This window comes from Culex pipiens, chromosome 2 (genome assembly GCF_016801865.2).
Source record: "Culex pipiens pallens isolate TS chromosome 2, TS_CPP_V2, whole genome shotgun sequence".
Classification (NCBI taxonomy): Eukaryota; Metazoa; Arthropoda; class Insecta; order Diptera; family Culicidae; genus Culex; species Culex pipiens.
Window position 1 is genome coordinate 216,725,891 of NC_068938.1, and position 23,468 is coordinate 216,749,358.

At 36.0% G+C, this 23,468-nt stretch overlaps 1 protein-coding gene across 1 annotated transcript in view; it reads left to right on the forward strand.

The window, feature by feature from the left end:
* Window positions 1-664: 664 nt before the first annotated feature.
* LOC120425101 (tyrosine-protein kinase-like otk) overlaps window positions 665-23,468 on the forward strand; it is a 108,692-nt gene continuing 85,888 nt past the window's right edge. Inside the window, exons 1-3 of the mRNA XM_039589496.2 lie at window positions 665-1,898; window positions 10,059-10,187; window positions 10,631-10,795. Of these exons, the coding sequence (XP_039445430.1) occupies window positions 1,838-1,898; window positions 10,059-10,187; window positions 10,631-10,795 (355 nt within the window). The 5' untranslated portion in view covers window positions 665-1,837. The remainder of the gene's footprint in view (window positions 1,899-10,058; window positions 10,188-10,630; window positions 10,796-23,468) is intronic.

Below are 23,468 nucleotides of genomic sequence, written 5' to 3' on the forward strand. Positions count from 1 at the left end.
AATCAAAAAAAATCAGATAATTCTTTACAAATTTTGTTTGCATTGTTGAATAGAACTTTGCTTGCTTACATAAGACCAAAATCTATAGTACTAAATCTAAAAAAAAACATTTCTTATCTTTAAGGTTGTTTTTTTTTAAACAATTCTTAAACCCCGCCTGTAAACGACTAAGTTATTGGATTTTAGATGTTTTTATATAAAAGTTTAGTTTAAAAGAAAATCGATGCTTTTTTTTGTTAAATTTTACCATATTTAATTTTTTTAAACCCACTGTTCAAGCTTCTTTTCGCGCATGTGCCAATGCTCCCTGCCGCGCGGCTTCGGCTCTCGCGTTCGGGATGTAAACAAAGAAGCATAACATACACAACATCAGTACACCCAGCACACCAACACCCTCCTCCTCGTCGTCGTCGTCGTCGGTAGCATAGTTGCGCATGTATTTGTGCCAGCACAGGTCGGGAATGCATAAAAGCATAAGCCGGCTTGCTGTAGACCAGACTGTCGTGGACTTGTTTTACTCTGCTTTTTTTTGGGTGGTGAATTTTTACTTTTCTTTTAGGGTTAATTTTTTTAAAATAAATATTTAATGTAATTTCGTTTGTTTAGGTTAAATTGTAATTTATATTTGCTAAATTTTTGAATAATCATTTCAGACGCGTTTAACCTTCTAGGGGGATTACTCCGGGGAGGATCGTTCTGTCCGCGGCGTCGAAGTCGAAGTCTCGGATGGAAAACCAGTTTCTGTTTGCCGGTCGTGGAGTTCGGACGTGGATTCTGTGCAGGTCGTTGTGTGCCAAAAGTCGGTCGAAACGCACAGTCTTCGGCAGTTTGGGGTTGAGAGCTAATTGCCCTCTCTGCGGTCTTCAACGCCGGCCCACCCGCCCTCTGGACTAATCCGTCGGGTTCAGATTTTTGCCTGACCAGACGCCGGGGCAAGGACTGCTAGATTCAGTTTTAAAGCTGATAAAAAAATAAGTTGCGGGTGGTGAATTGCAGCAAACCCCACTCTGGGCTGGTTAGCGAGAGAGAAACAGGGGTTGCTTGGATGCAGATCTTGGGCGAAGGAAAAGTTCTCTTCTTCCGGGTTTCAAACTTCAATTCGGTTAATTGAAAAACCGGCTGAATAGACAAAAGAGAGTGGAAAATCCGGGAGGAAAAAGGGAAGGGTGACTGCCGGCTCTCGTCTGACAAAATATGTGATAAAATCGGCGTGCAATTTTCCGCCCCACCCCCTTCGCTCACTCTCTTTCACACTGTTCTTGACTCTGGTGTTTTGTGTCAGTTTTAATTAAAATTTCAATACAAAAAAATACCGGTGTAAATAAATAAACGTGAAATTGAAGCACAGAAGAGCACCGAAAAAAAAGATGAGTGGTGAATAAAACAACAACAACATTGGGAAAACGCAACATTTCGGGAAGGAATCCGAGTTGGCTTTTGTTGATGTTGGTGGATTGACCGCGAGAATCGCAACGAATTTGAGCAAAGGGAGGAAACAACAACAAAGCGTGGAAGAGCGAAGAGATAAAAATCGAACAGTCGTGGGACGAGAGCGCGCGCGGGACGCGACAAATGAGGGAGGCAAGATAAGGCGCAAAAAAAAACGAGTGTTTGTGCGTGTGTGAATTCAAAATTGAGTGATAAAAAGTGAGAAGAAGAGATAAAAGGGTGGAGAGTTGCTGGAGCTGGAAGCAAAGCCTACCGAGATATTATAAATAAGTTCTCGTTTTTTATCGGCTCTCCTGAAGCGCGTTGGGCGCTTGATGCAAGAAACGTGAGCCGGCGAAGAAGAACGGGAAGAAAAAGAAAGGAGAAAGAGAGGAAAAGCGCGTTAAAAATGTATAATAAAAGTTCATTCAAGATTGTGGTCGTTGCACTGCTGGCGGCGGCATTCTTTTGTAAGTAATATACCCCATACCCTTGCCTATACATACCTGTACTTATCTACGCCAATATAAAAGCTTACGAGAGTCGCTTATCGCACGGGGGGTTGCGAAAGGAGGATATACTCTTGGGAAGGGGATTCTTTTGCAGTCGATTTAATTTCATTTAAAATTAAATTTTCATTAAAAAACATTTTTTATTAATTTTTAAAGTAATATAAATTTCTTTCATATGTAATTACATTAAAAAAATGGCACAATTGGCACGTAAGTTTGAAGATAAAAAGTGTTTTAAAAATGTAAACTGTATATATTTTGCGGCAAAAGCTGTGAGAAAGAGATTCATTTTCAGCAACTTACAGGAGCGAAGCAAAGTGTTTCTTTGAGAAAGAGAGTTGCTCATTCAGTCGCTGTCTTATCCCAACGTGACTGCAGACTGCAGTCCCGAATCACTGCAGTAGACGTTGCTTCAACACTGTTTGTCATTCGGATTGGGATCGATCATTTAGGGTTAAAAAGTGTCTTTTTACACTGAATTTTTACGGGAATTTGTGATTTTTTTGTCAAACAGTAGGGAAAAGTAATGAATTGCAAGATACTTGTTTGCAAATTACTTTGTTGCCTCAAATAGTCAAAATCTAATTGAAAATAAAAAGGCTATTAAAGACATAAAAAATCCTTAAAAATACTGAATGATTATAATGGCATGCATTTGATGCAGATTTTTAAATATTTTTTTTCTGAATCGAAAGATTTGTAACGTCATGATTCGAATTCCCGGACGCTTCGAAACCCGGACACTTCATCTTGTTTTATCAATTATTTGGATATAAGTTCGCATTATGAATGTCAAAACTGTGTTATTTGATGAATTCCAACATCAACTTTCATTTAAAGTTTGTTTGAACGCTGTAGTTAATGCCAAAACAATTAAATACAATAAAATTATAAGTTTACCAAAAATGCGAAACATTTCACTTGAAATATTTCATAGGCGTTCGAAGCACCGGGAAGGCAAAGCAGAAATTTATGGTTTCGATTTCCTTAAATTCTAGCAAATTTTTATATAAACTATCGATTGTTTTGATGTTAACAGCTTATTTGAGACCTAAAGAATGCCATTCACTAACATTTCAGTCCAAATTTGTGCGATTCATAAGTAAAATCGAGTGTCCGGAATTCGAAGCAAAAGTGTCCGGATTTCGAATCAGCTTTTATCAGTGTCCGGGATTCGAAGCACAACAAGTCATTTTAATTTTAAAATTCTGATGAAAAATTGTTAGAAAAGACATATTTTGCATGCATTTTCTTGAAACTGACTGTTTATACTACATCCTGATGATATTTCTACATTTCCAACTTATTACATGATTTTTTGCCAGCTATCATAAAACTGATATGCTACTAAGTGTCCGGATTTCGAATCATGACGTTATTACGTTTTATAAAGATTTTCAAACAAAATGTAACATCTAACTTTAAACAAAACCAAAACTAATGAAAACCAATAAGAAAAAATAGAGCTTAATTTCAACGTTTATTTCCAGCGTAGTGTTATAACTGTACTTCATTTCGTAAAACGGTTTGATTGTGTGGTAAATGTGTTTAAATCAATTTTTGATTTAGAATCATGCTTTTAGATAGAAATCCTTTACCTTTTATTTGAAGTTTTAGAAAGTCGGGAAAATGTCGGAAAACACCGTTTTGGATTCGTATTTATTTTGATATATTTGAAAAATACAGTCCAGACTCGATTATCCAAAGGCCTTGGCAAAATTTCACTTCGGATAATCGAAGCACGAAAAAAAAGTTTTTTCGATGGCTTTTTTTATTGTTGAGCTTTAGTATGACCTCTAAACTACTCGGTGGTGATTTAGAATTTTTTTGCCAAAATGGCGGTGATGCATGCATGCATTTTTCAATTTAATACGCAACTAACCTTCAAATTTTACTAAAATGTGGTCGTAAAACTTGAATTAGTTGTTAAAAGTAAGAAAATAAAAAATACGAAAAAAAAAGTTCGTGAGTCGATTATCCGAAGTCCCATAGGGACCATCCATAAACCACGTGGACACTTTTTTGGGAATCTGTTACCCCCCCCCCCCCTCGTGGACAATTGTCCAACAAAAAAAAACTATTTTGTATGGATCGTGGACAATCGCCATACCCCCCCCCCCTTAAGTGTCCACGTGGTTTATGGATGGTCCCATACAAACCTGTATTTAATTATTAACAAATTTGTGGCAATACAAATTAATAATTTAAATTCGCTTAAAATGCACTACAAAATCAAAACCAAAACATGACTTCAATTTCAAATTTTGGGTGAAAACACAGCAAAGAGGTTTAAAAAAATATTAATATTAATAATAATATATTAATATTTTTTTTAAAGTATAACAGCAGTCTTGATGATACATAACATTTATGCTACTGCCAATAATTGTAAAATACCACAGAATTTCTGTTGGTTTTACAGCACTTTCTGATCTGTGACCCCATTTTTAAATCCAAAAACATTTTTTTAAACAAAAAAAAAGTTGTTAATAATAATTTATACAGTCCAGACTTGATTATCCGAAGGCCTGGGAAAAATATGACTTTGGATCATCGAATCTTCGGATAATCGGAACACGCAAAAAAAGTTTTTTTCATTGGCTTATTTTTGATTGCCGAGCTTAAATATGACCCCTAAACTACGCAACAAAGGTTCTAACATTTCAAATTAAAGATGGCGGCTTAAATGGCGTCGATGAAATATTGATAAAATTAATTTTGTTATTCAATAGACAATTAACTATTCAAATTCAACTTAAATGGGGTCACAGAACTCGAATTTAATGTTAAAAATAAGAAAATATAAAAAAACCAAAAAAAAAATTGTTTGTGTATCGATTATCGGATAATCAAACTTCGGATAATCGAGTCTGGACTGTATTTTGACACAAACTAAAAAAAATATCCTGACAGAAAAAAAACAAGAGTCTTAAAAAAAACTCAATCAAACGTACTATTTATTGATTTGTTTTGTCCCTTTTGAAAATTGTTGCATAAATTTCACCTGCCACTGTATTTAATTCATTTTTATACCTTTTCGTTCACTGAAACAAACAATCAGAGTACGTTGCCCTTCAAACACTAACCTTTCCAGAAGGGGTACCGTTGCCATTGCCATTCAAATCTTGCGCAAATCTAACCCAATAAATTATCACTTGTCACATTGGTACTGCTTTTTTTGTATTGCTTGTCCCTACTCCCTTTCGTTCCTTATCGAAAAATATTGTGGCATTCAGCCCTTTTTATTTCCTCCACGACACAAACGAAGACGTCATAAAAGCTTCACCATAAAAGCCGTCTGTTACCGTTTCCCCGAAATTTCCGAACGGCTTTGAGAACTGACTCTTTTTTTGACTCGTGATTGCGTTCTCCAACGCGGTTTTGTTTTGATAAGGGCGAAAATAGAGTCAACCACCCTCGCCAGTGTTTAGCATAAAAATGTGAACGATTTGCAAAAAAGACGCTGGAACACGCAAGCTTCCAGATGAGAGGAAAGGTTTGTTTGTTTATTTACATTTTCCTGCTCGCTGGATGACGAATGCTGACTGCATTATTCAAAATTGATTTAGCAATTTTTGTCGTGTTGGCAAAAATGTTAGACATATTAAACTTTCAATTCATTTGGAAAATGTAGCCAATTATGACAAACAAGCAAACTATACATGACTCTTTTGTTAGTCACGTCATCTAATTTCGTCACCTTCTCATCGTTTAGGCATTCAGTTTTCGACCCAGAAGCTAGTTAGTCGGAACAAAAGCGAAAACAATTCCACAACTCGAACTCGCGCAAGGGTTCCTCGAGCCCCATGTGACGTTTTTTTCTCTCTCTCGCTTTTTTATTGTTTTTTTTTTGCCTCCTCACATTCGGGAGGAAACCCCTCGTTGTTTAGCACAAAATAACACCCCCTTGGGCGACTTTTCCTTTTCCCTTCCTTTTTTCATAAACGTGTTTATTTCCCGTTCCTTTTCGCTCTTTATTTTCTTAACACGCCTCTCGCGAGCTACAACCCGATAAAAAACTGCCACCCCATCTTTTGGGACAGCAGAAAGGTGTGCAAGAGGACCCACAATAAAGTCACGAATTTACTAGCAGATTGGCCCATATTAAATCAAAACCATATTCCTTGTGTGTGTGTGTGGCGTGCTCAAAACGGTGAAAAACCATTTGAGGAAATGTTTTGGCGTTTGCTGCGAACCTTTTAGGCTTAAATCTCTATTTGGCTACAGGCGAAACGGTTGGGATAAGTCCTTTCTGGAGGAGTGTGATTTAAAAAACATTAAAAGTTGGGAAAGCAAGATTTTTTCCGGGATGATTTCTTTGATACTTGGGTAATTCTCTGCGACCTCGTATGAAATTTTGAAAGTTGTACTCAACCTCATAGATTGTTGGAAAAGTTTTTACTGAGAGGTAATTTTGGGCCAAATATAGGGTTTGCTTAAATTCATCAAGAGTAATCGCGATTTTACGAAAAAAAAAAACGAAATTTAAATTTTAGTGTTAAGGCAAAGCACATTTTAGAAACATGAAAACAAGCATTGGGTTTTTGATAGTTTTTGACAGTTGCATTGTGTGATAGCTTTCTTTTTCAAAATCTTTATGTAAAATCAGTAGTTAAAAAACTTTGAAACATATTCGCAACGGCCTAAATTTATTTCATACAAAAAAAAAACTAATAAAAAACATTTCAAAAACAATTTTTTTTTTATTTATTTCTTTTGTCTGAAATTTTGTTGAAATCTTGAAAATTCAAATGTATAATAAGACCAATGAATTATTTTTTGTCTCCTCTTTTTCAAAATTTCCCAAAAAATCGAAGTGTAAAAATAATAAAGCTTTCTGATTGTCATAAAAAAAACTGTCAAATCGACTATACATAATACATTGTTTAAAGGAGCGTTTTTTATAACGTAAAGCAAAAAATTGGATTTTCAGACCTCCTCGTTACAAAATGTCCATACAAATTAAAAAAAAAAAAAAGCTTGGAGCGTAACACCGTTTCCAACCTCACTCCCCTCCAACTGCGTTACGTAATAAAAGAACGCTTCGTAACGTTTTAAGCCAGGGGTGCTCAATGTTTTTGAATGGCGGGCCAAATTTAAAGTTCACATTACCTTGCGGGCCAAATGTGAAAAACTGTTTATTTGTAAAAAAAAAATAAAGTTATTACAATCTATTAAAAAATGATGAAAAAAATTATCAGATTATTTTTTTTTATTTCATGTATTTTGTAATTGTGTAATTTTGTTTTTTAAAAGCAAAAGATTTTTTCAAAATTATTCATTAAATAAGTTGGAACCCAATCCAATAAGAAAATTGTGCGTCGTTTATAACTTTTAAATAAGTGTGGAATACCTATGTTTTTGCTATTTTTACAGTTGCTACTGTAGTGAACGTTTCCATAAATGTTTGATGAAAATTACAATTTTCTCATTACTAAACTTTCATAGATTTTTCAACAAAATATTTGTGTTGTTTAATCACAAACAAATCTTGAACTTAATCGAGGGCCATTTCACACGATCTTTCGAAATGGGTCCGCGGGCCATTAAAAATGAACTCGCGGGCCACGTTTGGCCCGCGGGCCATACTTTGGTCACCCCTGTTTTAAGCACTTGTAATCATATAAAAGCTTTTTTAATCTTTTTACAATTTTTTTAATTTTGTTACCACAGATCGGAAAAAAATAATTTGTTTATAATATGCAAGTTAGTGACAGCAGCTTAACTGTTAGGGATCGTTCATAAACTACGTGACCTTCAAATATGAAACCTTCCCCTCTGTGGCTTTTTCTTTATATAAAGTTTCTTTATACAAAATACAAAGAGTGGAGCATGGTTTTTTTTGCCAGAATTCACTTCTACCACCGTTTTATTCACAAAAGGCCTCGTGGTTTATGCATGAGCCTTATAATTTTCATGTTCAAGAAACATGAAAAATCTAAAGAATTCGTTTTGACTTAAGAGAGTATGGGTTATGGAGGCTGTTGCAAAAAGATTTTGGGGTGTCTTTTTTTACAGTAATTTACAAAAGCTGTGAGAAAAAGTTAAACCAATCCAGAAACTGTATGAAATTTATATTTTTCGTATTTTTTTTTATTTTCTTACTTCTAACATCAAATTCGAGTTTTAGGACCCCATTTTAGTCAAATTTGAATAATTGATTGCCCACAAAATTAAAAAAAATATTGAAAAAAATATTTCCTACCGCCATATTGGCCGCCATCTTGGATTTAAAATTTCTAAATCACCTTAGAGTAGTTTAGGGGTCACACTTAAATTCAATAATGAAAAATAAGACAACGAATGTTTTTTGTGTGCTTCGATTATCCGAAGTTTTGATTATCTAAAGTGAAGTTTTGCCAAGGCCTTTGAATAATCGAGTCTGGACTGTAGTAGAAAGAGAAATGGATTAAATCATATTTTACAAAAATGCGAGCAATTTTGAAATTATAAAAACAATCAAAAGTCACGAAATTTGAGCTAAATGGATTATTTCACTCCTTGTAGCTTCACAAATCACGTTTAATGCAACATTAGTTGATTTTTTAGTTGTTTTGATGCTTATTTGTAAAAATAGTGTCTTATTTCAACATATTAAAACTATTTTCAAAAATGTTTGTTTTGGTAAGTGACTATTTAAATAAAAGTGGTCTAACTTCATGGAAACTATGTTAGAAAGGTCCCTTAAGTCATTTATTATATCCCTTCAACGTTTTATTAGACAAAATGGCTTGTATTCTAAGGTGGCCCATTCTGCCCCGCAGGGTGTTCCAATCTGCCCCGCACCCTGGAAAATAAGCCGAAAAACATTTTTTTTTAAATTGCATCAAAAATAGTTTAAGCTAAAAATTTTCATCAACCAAGTATACAACATTGAAGGGAACATTCCAAAGCATAAGCCTACTACACTGAATTCATAAATTTTTATGTTTTTCTATGGTTTTTGGTGCGTTTTTCTTAGGAGGGCCATTCTGCCCCCCTGCCCCTATCTGTTTTACCCCACCTTCCCCATATGTTTAGTTCGCTTTAAGAAAAATCTGAATTCATAGATACTTTTAAATGTTTTGCTAGTTTTGCCATTAAACTTGATCTTTTTCAGATTAATAAAATAACATAAATGAAACTGCACGAAAAATATCCAGCTTCTTTTTATTTATTTTTATAACATAATATTTTTTTGAGTTAATGATGGGAAAATGATTCTTATGACCATATACAAATTATAGGGTAGTTTTGGAAATATTGATTTTTAATCCATCATGCCTGAATGGGTTCAAAGCATTCAACTTTTTGATCCCTTCTAAACATATTTGGAGCAACTAAAAATATGTTTTTGGGAAAAAATACATGAAAGTAACCAAAACGAATTCTGTTACCGATTCTTAGAAATGACTTAATTTACATTTTTTATCAGCCATTCTGATAGAGAGCGTTTGCAAAAAAGAGGAAGAAAAATATGATAAAAATAACGTGTTGCCGAAAAAAAAGGTGCACAATATCTAATCAAGCTTCCGCTGTGTCACCTTTCCCACGGGTCCCACACAGCAACAGCAACAACAACGGCGCAGTTTTTCCGCGCGATCTTTCGCTCGCTGACAAACGGGCATTTCCGGGAAAAGCCTACTGCCACCACCATCACCGTCGCCGACTTCCTGATAAAAAAAAGTTGCACGCTCATCGGGCTCTTTTCCCTTCGTCAGCTGAGTTCTAGGGGAAGTTGGGGTTAATCTAAAAACAATTATACCTTTTTGTGATTTTTTTCTCTCAATGTTTGTCTTTTGAAGAACTCGTTTGACTCTGAAATTTGAACAATTAATTTTACCCCATTTGCCCGCCAAACCTTTTTATGGTGATGATGATGACGGGGTCCCGCCACTGATGACATGTTGGCGGAAGAAATTTTCATTCAACACGTCGGAAAACCTCGTCAGAACTTTTGATACCTTTATATGAACCTCCCTCACCCTCCGACCTCACCCACACAGGGTGGAATTTCCCTGAAATAAAAAAAAGGTGACTCTTTTTGTGTCTGGTTGATTTTCGGTGTCGTCCTGAAATTTTCTTCTTCTGCCTCTTTCTGTTTTGTATGTGACTAATTTGAATTTTCACCTTTTCCAGCATTGGCTCGTGCCGAGTTCCAGTTTACGGTGCTGCCCAAGTACACCCAGGTGTACGAGGGCGAGTCGGTGGTGTTCCGGTGCCGGGCTTTCTTCGACGACGAGATCGACTTTTCCTGGACGTTGAACGGTGAGTGTGGCTTTTCTTTTGCATTCGGGGACAGCAGGACCAGGAACTGAACTGTCGTGAGTCAGCAGGCGGAAACGGAACAAATTTGCATTAATTTTCTTCAAATTTCTGATTTGGAATTCAATTTCGGCTTTTGTCTCTCCCGGTGGCCATAATGGGGACAACCGTTGGGAGCTTTTGTTCTGGTTTCCTGTGCTTAACCCTCAACTGCTGCAAATGTTGAAGACATATAAAATTGAAAATGGATTTCGTACAATTGAGGGTTAATACAGTGTGTCACTGCTGTTCCAACTATTGCTGAACTAGCAACCCCAGTGGCTTTGTCCACTTTTTAAGGAAAGCTATCCTTCCCCGTTCTGCCGCGGAACATTAATTTTTACGATATGACTCTGGTGTATTTATACGGAATTCGTTTCTTTTCCCCTCTCCCCATCCCCCACTAGGCAACCCCGTCCGGCTGGATCATCACCGGGTGTTTCTGAACGGGTCCAATCTTCATATAAACAGCGTCGGCCAGCGGCTGGACGCCGGCGATTACGTGTGCCTGGCGACGGCCCGGTCCTCGGGGGCCCGCGTGGCGACCCCGCCCGCCAAGCTGGACATCATCCGTAAGTCCAATTTTTATGGGATTCTTAGTTTCGTTTTTTTTTCTTACTTCTTTCGTGTTGTTGATTTCGGGAGAGCGTAAAGCTGCTGGTGAGTTTTTTGCAGTTTTGTTTTTTTGTTTCTGGTGTCATGTGCGGGCATAAATTCTTGTATTTTAGTGGACAAGACAAGCTTTTTGTATGCTCTTGTTATCTTGCTGCTGCGGGGAGCATGTGTGGCTTAAAGTTAACCACTAAATAAGAAAACTTTTTTAACCGGAAAATTTGAGACTCTCAAGTTTGTTCCTTAGATTAAGTGGGAATTTCAATTTATTCTTTATTTTTAATTTACTTGGAAAAATATCTCTGCTTTTCTTCCCATTACTCTAGATTGAAAATTCGGCTATTACGCCAATTTTCAATCTAGAGCAATGATTTGATATGATAACCAACAGGATCAGACTTAAAGGGAGTAGCATTTTTTAAATAGCATATTTAAAGGCAAAAAAATGCTCCAAGAAAAAAAATCCAGATATCATTTTTAGATGTAAAATTGAATTTGTGATTTTTTGATAAAACAATCCGTTTTTGAGAACTATTTTTAAGATAAAATAGTCAGAAAATTGCTTTTTTTTTAGAATAGTGTCTACTATTTGGGTAATTCTCTACCAACTCACACGAAATCGGGAAAAGTTGCCCCGACCCCTCTTCGATTTGCGTGAAACTTTGTCCTAAGGGGTAACTTTTGTCCCTGATCACGAATCCGAGGTTCGTTTTTTGATATCTCGTGACGGAGGGGCGGTACGACCCCTTCCATTTTTGAACATGCGAAAAAAAAGGTGTTTTTCAATAATTTGCATCCTGAAACGGTGATGAGATAGAAATTTGGTGTCAAAGGGACTTTTATGTAAAATTAGACGCCCGATTTGATGGCGTACTCAGAATTCCGAAAAAACGTATTTTTCATCGAAAAAAACACTAAAAAAGTTTTAAAAATTCTCCCATTTTCCGTTACTCGACTGTAAAATTTTTTGGATCATGTCATTTTATTGGAAATTTAATGTACTTTTCGAATCTACATTGACCCAGAAGGGTAATTTTTTCATTTAGAACAAAATTTTTCATTTTAAAATTTCGTGTTTTTTCTAACTTTGCAGGGTTATTTTTTAGAGTGTAACAATGTTCTACACAGTTGTAGAGCAGACAATTACAAAAAAATGGATATATAGACATAAGGGGTTTGCTTATAAACATCACGAGTTATCGCGATTTTACGAAAAAAAGTTTTGAAAAAGTTACTTTTTGCGTTTCTCTTTGTTTCGTCGTCCGTGTCTGTCGCGGGTGACCATGAACGGCCATGATCGATGACGACCAACTTTTTAAAACTTTTTTTTTCGTAAAATCGCGAAAACTCGTGATGTTTATAAGCAAACCCCTTATGTCTATATATCAAAATTTTTGTAATTGTCTGCTCTACAACTTTGTAGAACATTGTTACACTCTAAAAAATAACCCTGCAAAGTTAGAAAAAACACGAAATTTTAAAATGAAAAATTTTGTTCTAAATGAAAAAATGACCCTTTTGGGTTAATGTAGATTCAAAAAGTACAATAAATTTCCCTTAAAATGACATGTTCCAATTTTTTTTACGGTAGAGTAACGAAAAATGGCAGAGTTTTTAAAACTTTTTTAGTGTTTTTTTGATGAAAAATAGGTTTTTTCGGAATTCTAAGTACGCCATCAAATCGGGCGTCTAATTTACATAAAAGTCCCTTTGACACCAAATTTCTATCTCATCACCGTTTCAGGCTGCAAATTATTGAAAAACACCTCTTTTTTCGCATTTTCAAAAATGGAAGGGGTCGTACCGTCCCTCCTACATGAGATATCAACAAACGAACCTCGGATTCGTGATCAGGGACAAAAGTTACCCCTTAGGACAATGTTTCTCACAAATCGAAGAGGGGTCGGGGCAACTGCTGTGTGAGTTGGCGGAGAATTACCCATTTGAAAAGAAAAATATATTTGAAGAGCTGAGAAAATTCTCAATTTTTAATTAATTGTCTTTTTTGAACATTGTTCAAAACAGTGGTTTATCTAAATGAGCAATTCGCTACGAAATCGGCGGATTTCGACCATTTTTTGTATATTTTTATTTGGCTCAAACTTTGTTGTGGCCTTCCCTAAGACCAAAGAAACCATTTTGTGTCATTGATTCACCCATACAAGACGCCATACAGTTTTGGCTGCTGTTTATACAAAAATGGTACGTAAATATGCAAAAATCTGTAACTTTTTAAGGAATTTTGCTGAAGACTATTAGAAAAAAAATGTACACGGAAAAAGGGCGATTTTCTAATTTATTTTTACGAAAACTAAATTTCCCAAAATTTGTATTTTTTAATTTTCGAGATTTTTTCATATGTTTTTGGGGACAAAAACCCACAGCCATAGAGAAGTTTGGTCAATAATTTTGCCGACAAGTTATGAATTTTTGAATAAAATATGATTTTTGGAAAAAACCCAAACTTTACACAAACTTTTTTTTGTCCTAATTTTTTTCATGTAAAATTGAATTTTTAATCGAAAAGCTCTATTACTGATTTTTTGATATTATCAAACTTAAAAGTGCATCGTTTTCAAGATACTGCCACGGAAAGCTTGATTTCAGAATAATATTTGCAGCTTTTCGATTTTTAATAATAGTGACCATTTTTGAAAGGTTCAGAAAATTGCCTATAAAATTGTCTGAGAGACATTGCACCTCTGGTTGCTGAGATACAATAAATAAATAAATAAAATAAATAGGATATATAAAGTTTTCTAAGTCTCACCAAAACAAACCTTTATTTTCTAATGCAGATCTCACAATAACTCATGGTCCGATTTTCAATGTTAAAAAATGAAACATTCATGAAATTTTTAGATCTCTTCAAAAAAATATATATATTTTGGACATTTTGGAAGCAATACTAACATTTCAAATAGGCATAATTTTGAATTTTTGGCCCTTTTGAAATGTTAGTCTTGATTCCAAAATTTTCAAAATATTTTTTTCATAAAGAACGGAAAATTTCACGAATTGTTCCATTGAAATAAAATTGTTTTATCCATATAAAAAAATTAAACACGTTTCATTTTGCGAAATTCTCCTCAGTACACAGCAAAAAAAGTAGTAATCCAGCAGCGTGTAGAAGGCTTGGGTGTAAAATAAATATTGCATTATTTTATGCAATTTTATGTGGTTTTGCACCCTGAAATATGTAGCCCATCAGTATGGAAAACCTACTTGACCGAAATGTCAAGCTCATATATGCGTTTATTCTTACAGCTTTTCATTGGTCTGATGGCCGAGTGGGCTAAGGCGCCAATCCTTACTGTTGGTGCTAGGTTTGAATCCCGTCGGTTGCAACATTTTTTTTTTGTGTTTGCAAAAAATGTACATGCAGTGTGTAATATTAAGTGTTTATTTTGACGAAAGTGATGTGCATGCTTTTGCCATCGGATTTTTTGCTGTGTAGGCGAGGCTTATCATGTCAAACGGAGAAAAAAAAGTACGCCTTTTATTTTACGAAATTGACCTATCTCGGCTAATATTTAACAAATCGATGCACAAGAGAGCACAGAGGCATCGAGATGTTGATATTCTATTTGCAAAACTTGTTCTGCACAGTAAAATATTGCGTAAATTTCGAATTTCGTGACATTACACCAGAAAAGTGGTAAAATTAAATATTTCAGCTGTAAAATTTACATATTTTCAGATGTAAAATTACATATTTTTCTGACATAAAAGATGTTTACCTTTCCAGATGTAATATTACCAGGATTTTTTTTACCTTGTGGGAAATGTTTATCACAATCTGATTGCATGGATATTGTTCAAAATTAAATTAGGCAAAAGAATTATGAAATAATGTTAAACATAAAATTGACAAATCCATAACCAGTTGACCATAAAAAAGTTTTTGCATCTACATGATACTTTCAGCTTGATGTAAAAGGGTATTAAAAATATATGATTGAGAAATTGGATTCTAGCAGCTTTTCAAGCACAAATATTTACGGAATAATTTTAAACAGAAAGGTTCATTAGGATATTAAAAGCTACCTTTCCGTTGACTGATTCCACAATATTTGTTTTTGCCCAATTCAAGCGTACTTGATTCCTACCGCAACAAGCCACATAGTCCTCCCGCAAGGACGAGCCATTATCCTCATCAACAGATTGTGATTCATCGTGCAGAACGTCACAATTAATGCCCTGCTAATGATGTCGTCGTCGTCGCAACGCGTCGTCCTAGCGAAAATAAGCATACCTCCACGTGGAAAAGCCGCAGAAGAAGAAGAAATTCAGCACACACATATTCTCTGGCTGGGGCGGAAAATGAAACATGACTCTCTCATCTGAGTCGGTTCACATGCTGGCAGGCAGCAAGACTTGGAGAGATTCGCGCTTAATCGTATTTCATCGTCTTGGCGGAGTACGCCAGGCGCATACGCAAGTAGATTGAAATGTCGGCAGAAACGAAAGCTTCTTTTTTGCGCTTCTGCTAGACAAGAAAGAAAGCTACCGCCAAAGGGGCTCCGCTTTCGAGCGAGTAAGTAGGAAGACTGAGTATGTAAACATGTTCTATCGACGCACATGATTGCCATACAAATTTGCCGCCCCACCTGGGGTCGTTTCTGGAACTTTTTTTTTCCTTCTTTGCTCTGTTGCTTTGCTTCCCATGTTCAATTAAGTACAACATTAAGTACGAAAGTTATTCTGCAGCAGGTCGGTCGACTTTTGCCGCAACACAGTCTGCGATGACCTACGCGGCGAGGGGGCAGTGAATGCAGTTCTTCCCCCTTTCATGACGAATAATACGAAAACGTTTTCCCCTATTTTGTTTAATTTGCAGCGAAGCGAGTGCAGACTAGAGATACATTACACGCATTTACATATCCTGGTAATAAAAGTCTGCCTGAATTAGAAAATGGGATCAACGGAGTCAGGCAGTCACCCCATGTAGCACGTCTAGTCCCTTTCAGCCCACGTGGCCCACACCGTTACAGACCGTATGAAATTGAATACCGAGCCAGAAACCTGACGCGATTGCGTCTGCCCAACAAAAACAGGGTTAATCAAATCAACAACCCCCGAAAACAGTTTGTAATCCTTATTGTCTCATCCTCCCTGAAATCGTAACATCAAAATCTGTCTGGTCCTGACGCTGGCTGGGCTCTCATCGGTATCAAATTTCAGCCGCTGGGATCAATCTGGCCCGAGAAGGAGAACGCTGACGGGAACGTCTAATATGCAAAGAAGCAAATAAAACCAACTCCGCTTGACGAGTTGAAGGACTTGAAGCGCAGGACTCGGGCAGGATGATGATGATGTAAAGTAAACTCTAACTAGCGTGTAATACCGCTGGCTCTGAACGCACGCGTGCTTGCGTTGTTCCAGAAGGACTACTTGGCTTGTTGTTGTTTTAAGGGCTATTATAGAGGAAACCCCCTTTCTGGGCTTATTAGTGCAAAGAGGATTGAGGGATTTACCCCTTGAACTGCCTTTTTTTTTTGGGTGGAAAACTTTGCTGTGGTGCGTTTTCAATTTGAATTAATTTCGATGTTGATGATTGTTAGCTGAATTTCGCATGCAAATCAAATAATACTTGTCAAATACTTCCTTGCCATGTTCGAACAATATTCTAGTTTCCAGTTATCTATTCCAATAAATATTCATCACGACCTGAATATTGGGTTCATATTTCCAAGATTAATCGATGAATTTTATACCCAGATGCTCAGCAATCCACTTGCCAAAAAGCGGTCATATAATATTCACAAACTCTACCGACAAAAACTGGAGATTTATGCATCCCCCGTAAAAAAATAAAACCGTTCCCACCATCAATTTGTCAGCATAGACAAATAAGTTTATGAGCTGCGCACCGATCGTTAAGACTAACACAACCGAAAAGCTTGCCGGCACGGGTTGGACCAATTTTACCCCCCTCAGGCTGCATCATTCATAACCTGGATGACATCGGGGAATGTCCCTTTTTCCCAGCACGCAAAAAACTGAACGTTGCTGCGTAAAACCCATGGCGCCGACACATACCGCTGGCTGTTGGACCCGAGTCCCATATCTTGATAGGATGACTCTGCTTCTGCTGGTGCAGCTCCGCGGGTTCAACGGCATATGCTCCGCTGTCGCGGACCGGGTTGACTGCATTCAGGCGCAGAGGATGCATTTAATATCATCATCGTCATCATCACTGGCAGTAGGGACAGTGCTAACAGCTGCGTTAGAGTGGTACTTTTTCGGATATTTTGCTCGAAATTTTCATATGAGGTCTTTTGGATCATTTGGATTCTTTTAAATCAACTTTCAACTGAGGACAACAAAAATGGTACACGCAAATCAAACAATAATGAGGATCATTCCAGGACATCATTACTGGAAATCAATCAACCTTATAAGAAGTTACAAGTTTTTTTTATCCTGACAATTTTGATTGGAAATCACAAACTCAATTAAAAGTAAAAAATCTGGCAACACTTTCTAAAGCTATGAGTACCTATCATCTTTGAAAAACAAAATGATAATCGCTCTCAAGAAATTTTGAACAAAAACAATTTTGTAATAAAACAATATTGTCTCAAAATTTATCATTGACGTCCAGTCCATGTATCGCCAATTCCATGATATCATTGCAATTTCGCGGATGCCGCGTAATCCGTGAAATTTGCCCTTGGCCGTGAAAATCGGTAAATACCGTGAAATGTCGCTAAATTTGAAATATTCAAATGATAAATCGTTCTAAATTCAATTAAGCTGTATTTTTTTTGTTCATGAACTTTACAAAGTTTTTAACAAGCATTTGGGATGCAGTGAATGCATGTCATATTTGTAACCTTATTTTTTTTTGAAGATATTGTTCATAAGAATGTTCTACGAAATGCAGATAATTGATTATACATTGCCAGCAAAATTTCTTAATTCCACAAAATTCCAAAAAGATTGCAAAAGAACATTATTCAACACTACAATAAAAGTAAATGCAAAAAGGTTTGAGTTTTTTATATTTTCAAATCATAGGTACAGGGATGGAATAATCGAGAATAAATCATTTTTGCTTGCGAACTTTCTTCACCCGCGAAAGAGAGAGGAGGCGAATCACGCAAAAGAAAATCGCTCCCGAACTTCTCGAATAAAATCAATCCGTTGAAGATTATTGGTGATTTTCCACGTTAGCACCCGCTTAAAATTATTTATTTCATTTTGATTATACATTGCCCATCAACAAGAAGTGAAAGGTAATTTTTCGACGTATTACGTTACACCTGCAAGTGTGGTAGAGAAATAGATGTTCCTACGAATAATCAAGATGATGATTTTTAGAGATTCATTTTACCGATCTTTCGTGCGCGAGAGAGGAGAGCCAAGTTCTCTTCAGATTTTTTCTCTTGTTGAGCGTCAAATAATTTTCTTTTGATGATGATTTTTCGATTTTTTTTTGTGCTTAGGTAGTAATATTTTTGAAAATAGCGATGAACAAGTTAATGTGAGGAAAAAAATGATTTGAATACTTTGATAATAAATTAAGTTTTTTATTCCATCGGTTTAAAATACACTACACGTTGAAATAAAATTAACTGAGCTTTTTGCCATGTATTATAATTTTCTGGAATCGTAAAAAAATCCCTATTGCAAAACAACATTTTATTACACTTATTTAACTGATTCTACTTTTTATGAATAAGGCATTTAGGATGTGCTTCGTTTTAGAGATATTTCAGCAAACTAAATGACTCAAATCTCAATAAAATTAAAATAACTGAATCATTAATTCAACTGACGAAAGTTCTTCGAAAATTTCCTAAATTAATCTAATACAACTTTTTTCTAAATAAATAATTAATAAATGTTAGGGTTTTTTTTTTTGTATTTTGAACTATTGTAACTCTTCAGATACTTTTCTGTTCATAGTTATGTTAAAAGAACACATTTTTTCGTTTATTTTGAGCAGTTATTCAAGTACCGTGAAATTGCCGTGAAATTCCTATGTTTTGTAATTGGCATGCCGCAAAATTTCTTTTTTTTTTGCCGTGAAAAATCAGTTGCCTTACATAAAAGTTAAAAATTAATCATGTAGAGTGTGTATAGCGTGAAGATTACAAGGTATTATATTTCTAGCAACTTGTGGATCAGAGGTGCCCAACCTTTTTGTCCTGCGGGCCAAATTTGATTTTTCTCGAAATAGTGATGGGCTTCCTATTATAATCTTTAATGTTTAAGGTTAATAAAATTTCTTAATTATAAATGAAAATCTTAGAAACTTTCCAAAAAGTATTTTTTACACTTGGAAATGTTATTTGAATGTAAATCAACAGCATAAGCTGTCCCATTACATTAAAAAACATAGTCAATATCTTATTAAAGGTCTTAAGGGCCAGTTATTGAATTATTTGCAAGGGCCGTGATGCCCGCATACAATGTTTATTTTTTTATGAAACTTTCTGTGTAATCTTTCCATGATGAAAGACGTAATATGCATCATCCATATAAGTCTCCATATAATTTTGGCAACCGTCCATACAAAAAGACTATTAAAATGTTCTATATCTTGAGATTGGATTTTGTGATCGATAATATTTCTTCGGCAAATTGGTAGGTATTGCTAAGAAATTTTCTGGAAAAAAAAATGTAACACTCTTAAAAAAAAATACCTTATTTTTGGACTTTTTACACAAAAAATTAAATTGCGCAAAATAGCAACTATTGATAATGATCATATTTGGGTATGTTATCGATGACAAAAAATGCCATCTTTCGAGATATTACACAAGTTGGTCAAAATTCATTTGGCAGTGTTGCCCATATTTGAATAAATTAGATTTTTTAAAAACCTTGAAAAAAGATAGATTTTATTATTACTTTATTTTTAGCTGTAAAATCCAATTTGCAATCGAAAGTACTTTTCATATTTTTGATGTCGTGTACCGTTTTCAAGCCAGAAACGTGACATTTTTTTACATGTAGAAGTCATGACCAAGCTTGACCATTCTTGAAAATATTTTTTCGAAGAGATCAAAAAATTTCCTACAAATTTGTTCAAAGACAAGATTGGACAAGTTAAGCAAACAAGGAAAATGAAATTTTCAAAATGCTTTAGGTTTTTTTTTCAAAATTTGATGTTGACTTTAACCAAAAGGGAGTCATTCGTCACCAAACTAATCCTATGAATGTTTAATAAAACAACACCCTTTTGAGTAAGAGATTGCCCGCGACATTCATTTTTATGCACCACTCTACCGTTGAAACAACCTGCCATGAAACACAGTACCTTTGCAACAACATTTCACCAGATCCATAGAGCTTACCAGTCAACGAGATAAACCAGAAGTGAGGAGTATAGGCAGAATGGTTATTATGTAATTTGTGTACAACGGTCCTTGTGTTCACTCTCTCTCGTTCCAAACCCGCCAAAGTGGAAAATTGCACGGAAGTCCTGGCCTAACTGGGGAAAAATGCAGAAAAACTGAGCACACACAGCCACACTGATCACGCAATTGTGGAAAATAAAAAAAAGCTTCTGTTTGCTAAAAATTTGCATGCTTATCGAGCGATGTTGTATTTGCACAACCAATTACACTTTGGTGGCCGAAATTGTCTGGTGTTTTTTTGGTCTGATGAAAAAGGCAATGAAATCACGGTGTGTCTAAAATAACTTTTTTTTAACATTTCGAAAATATCCAGCTATTGAAACACCGCGTTCCGCGAACGCGAGAATCGCCATTTTTATTAATTCTCGCCGGTCTGGCTGCAAATGGGCAACTTTTTGTTTTGCTATCATCAGAATCTGCTACTGCTGCAGCAGCTTCGAAAGTGACTATTGTTTGTTGTTGCTGCTGCCGTGAAAATGGTAACAAATGCGCGCATTCGCAGCATAAATGCAATGCAAATTTGGGTTCGTTTTTTTTTGGTAGCTTCTCGCAGCAGGATGATAGCGTAATTGCTGAATGTTTTGTTGATTCGGGTGGAAATATTGCATTTCCGAAAATTTAATTAATTTCCAGGCGCTGCGCGTCGTCATGTGTCATCCGGGGTGATAATTGCTTGCGTTTGTGGTTGTGGCTCTTAATTTGTACCTTTTTTTGGGGATTTTTGAAGGTGGCAATGAATCTTTTGCAGACTTAATTTTTTAATTGTCGTTAGATGTAAATGACCGAAATAATGTAGGTCTCTATAGGGATAAAAAAGAGAGTCTGAACTGAAATTTAAAATGTTCACAAAAATTTATTTAACAAATTTCCAAGAACACCATTTTCCACTTTCTTAAACCCAACCACAATTTTAAAAGTCAAACTTTGCGGAACAAAAACTACAAACCCAAAGATAAGCATAGCTAGAGCAAACAAGTACAGAAAAAAACCTCCGACGATAGATGGAACTTCTCCACTCTCCAAAAGAAGAAGTTGTTTAGTTTAACTTTAATGTTTTCCGAGCAGCAACAGCAGCAGCAGCAGCGTTCCTCTCGTGAGTGTGGCGTGATACGATGATTAGTGATCGCTTGTGGCATTGACTGACGGCTTCAGCAACGTTCCTTGTGGTCACCCGGGCCTGCACATGTGTAACCCTGAACACAGCAAGAGAGAGAATATAATCCAAACATCTTGGGTTACGCGAACGGGGTTCTGAACTTTGGTCCAAGGTGTGTTTCTACAGGGTGGGGCAAAGGACGACCAAGACAGGAAGCAGCATTCCTTTGAAGTTTGAAGCTGGTGAGGTCCACCACAAGACGGAGTCTGCTGGAACACGATACGATACCCCATGGAGGAGGAGAGGGATGACGAAAATGACATAAATGCGTTCTGACAGTTATTAGCAGGGCTAGCTTTTAATACATACAAGTTTTTTTTTCATCCATGGCTGCAGTCGAACAAGATAAACAGAGTAGATCGAGAGTACAAGAAGCGGGGGAAAAAATGAAAATCCCCGAAGGAAATTTGAGAAAAATTGTGTACCACGTTTTATGATATAAATGGTTCTGATGTGACGTTGCTGGAGCAAATTGAGATGCGGAACACAATGGCATTCCCGGGAGGAATTGTGTGCGGAGCAGCAGCAGAAAAGACGGTTCAGTTGTTTATTAAACATTTTCTCAGCCAACGACGACGACGACGACGACACAAGATGCAGTTTCCAGCGTGAACGGTAGTGTGCCCGGACTGAATAAATCATAAATAATTATGTTTATGAACTGGTACTGCGCTTGCACGATGTACACAGAGAGAGGAACTCTTTGAACTTGATGCCATGTGCCGCATGGTATAGTGCAGTCCCTGCTGGAATGTAGTCATTTTAATGGCTTGAATGGGTTGTAATTTGAAGAATTTTCAAGTCCTTTATGGTGGACTGTGACGCCTATTGTTGTCATAACGCTTTACATTCTATGCACATTAACGTATTATTCACAATTTGAAATGTTTTCTTGAATCACCTTTCATAATAAATAAACTCAAATAAAAGAATTCTACGCCCTCAAAATATCGCTGATTATTCATAATTAGAGTACTCACTAGTAATGTTAGACACCATAGCCTCTACCCGAATATCTAGCATTCGGGAACCTTACCCTAATGAAAATGTAAACCAGGGTACTTTGCCCTACTGTCCAATATCGAGGACCTTCACTTAAATGTATCAGCTCTGATTCAAATGTCTTTGTTTATTAGAGCTTCTTAACCCTAATATGCAATCCAGCTCAAAAAAGTTCTTTTTTTATAAAAAGCCAGATTTAAAAAAAATATGGGCGAGAAGTATCACAAAATCCTTTATACATCATAACAGGTATGATACTGTTATTTTTGCCTTCCTCACCTCCATGAGGAAAGGCTATAAAATTACTCGAAAAATGAACATCTTTATTCAACCTCGTAAACCCACCTTCACGTATACCTATCGACTCAGAATAAAATTCTGAACAAATGTCTGTGCGTGTGTCTGGATGTGAGTCCGTGTACCTAAAAATATGCACACGATTATCTCTGGACTGGCTGAACCTATTTGGACCGTGTTGGTCTCATTCGATCCGTCTTGGGGTCCCACAAGACGCTAGTTAATATTATGAAGTTTTGTAAAGTACTTCAAAAGTTTTGCTAAAAAACGGTTTTAGCTAAACTTCGGAAGATTGTAAAAATTGTGGTTTTATTAAAAAAAACCCGTCATGCTATATATTGTTAGAAAGGTATTTGAAAGACCTTTCCAACGCGTTCAAAAGATTGAAGATCTGACAACCCCATCAAAAGTTATGAGCACTTAAGTGTTATTTATACACTCTTCTGAGGCCGGATCTCAAATATTTTGATGAAAAAGTTGTCCGGATCTATCATGCAACCCATCGTTGGATAGGTAATCAAAAGACCTTTCCAACGAGCCCAAAAGATTGAAGATCTGACAACTCTATCAAAAGTTATAAGTACTTTAGTGTTTTGAATACACTTTTAATGATGCCAGATCTCAGATATTTCGATAAAAATAAGTGTTATTTATACACTTTTTTGAGACTGTGTAGTGTATTCACTTTATGAATGTGAGGAAGGCACCAACCACCTGAAGGTGGATTAAGTGACGTTTTTTTTCAAATATCAATGAATTTATGAAAAAAAAAAATTCTTATGCTTTTTCGTCTGGGATTTCAAAATT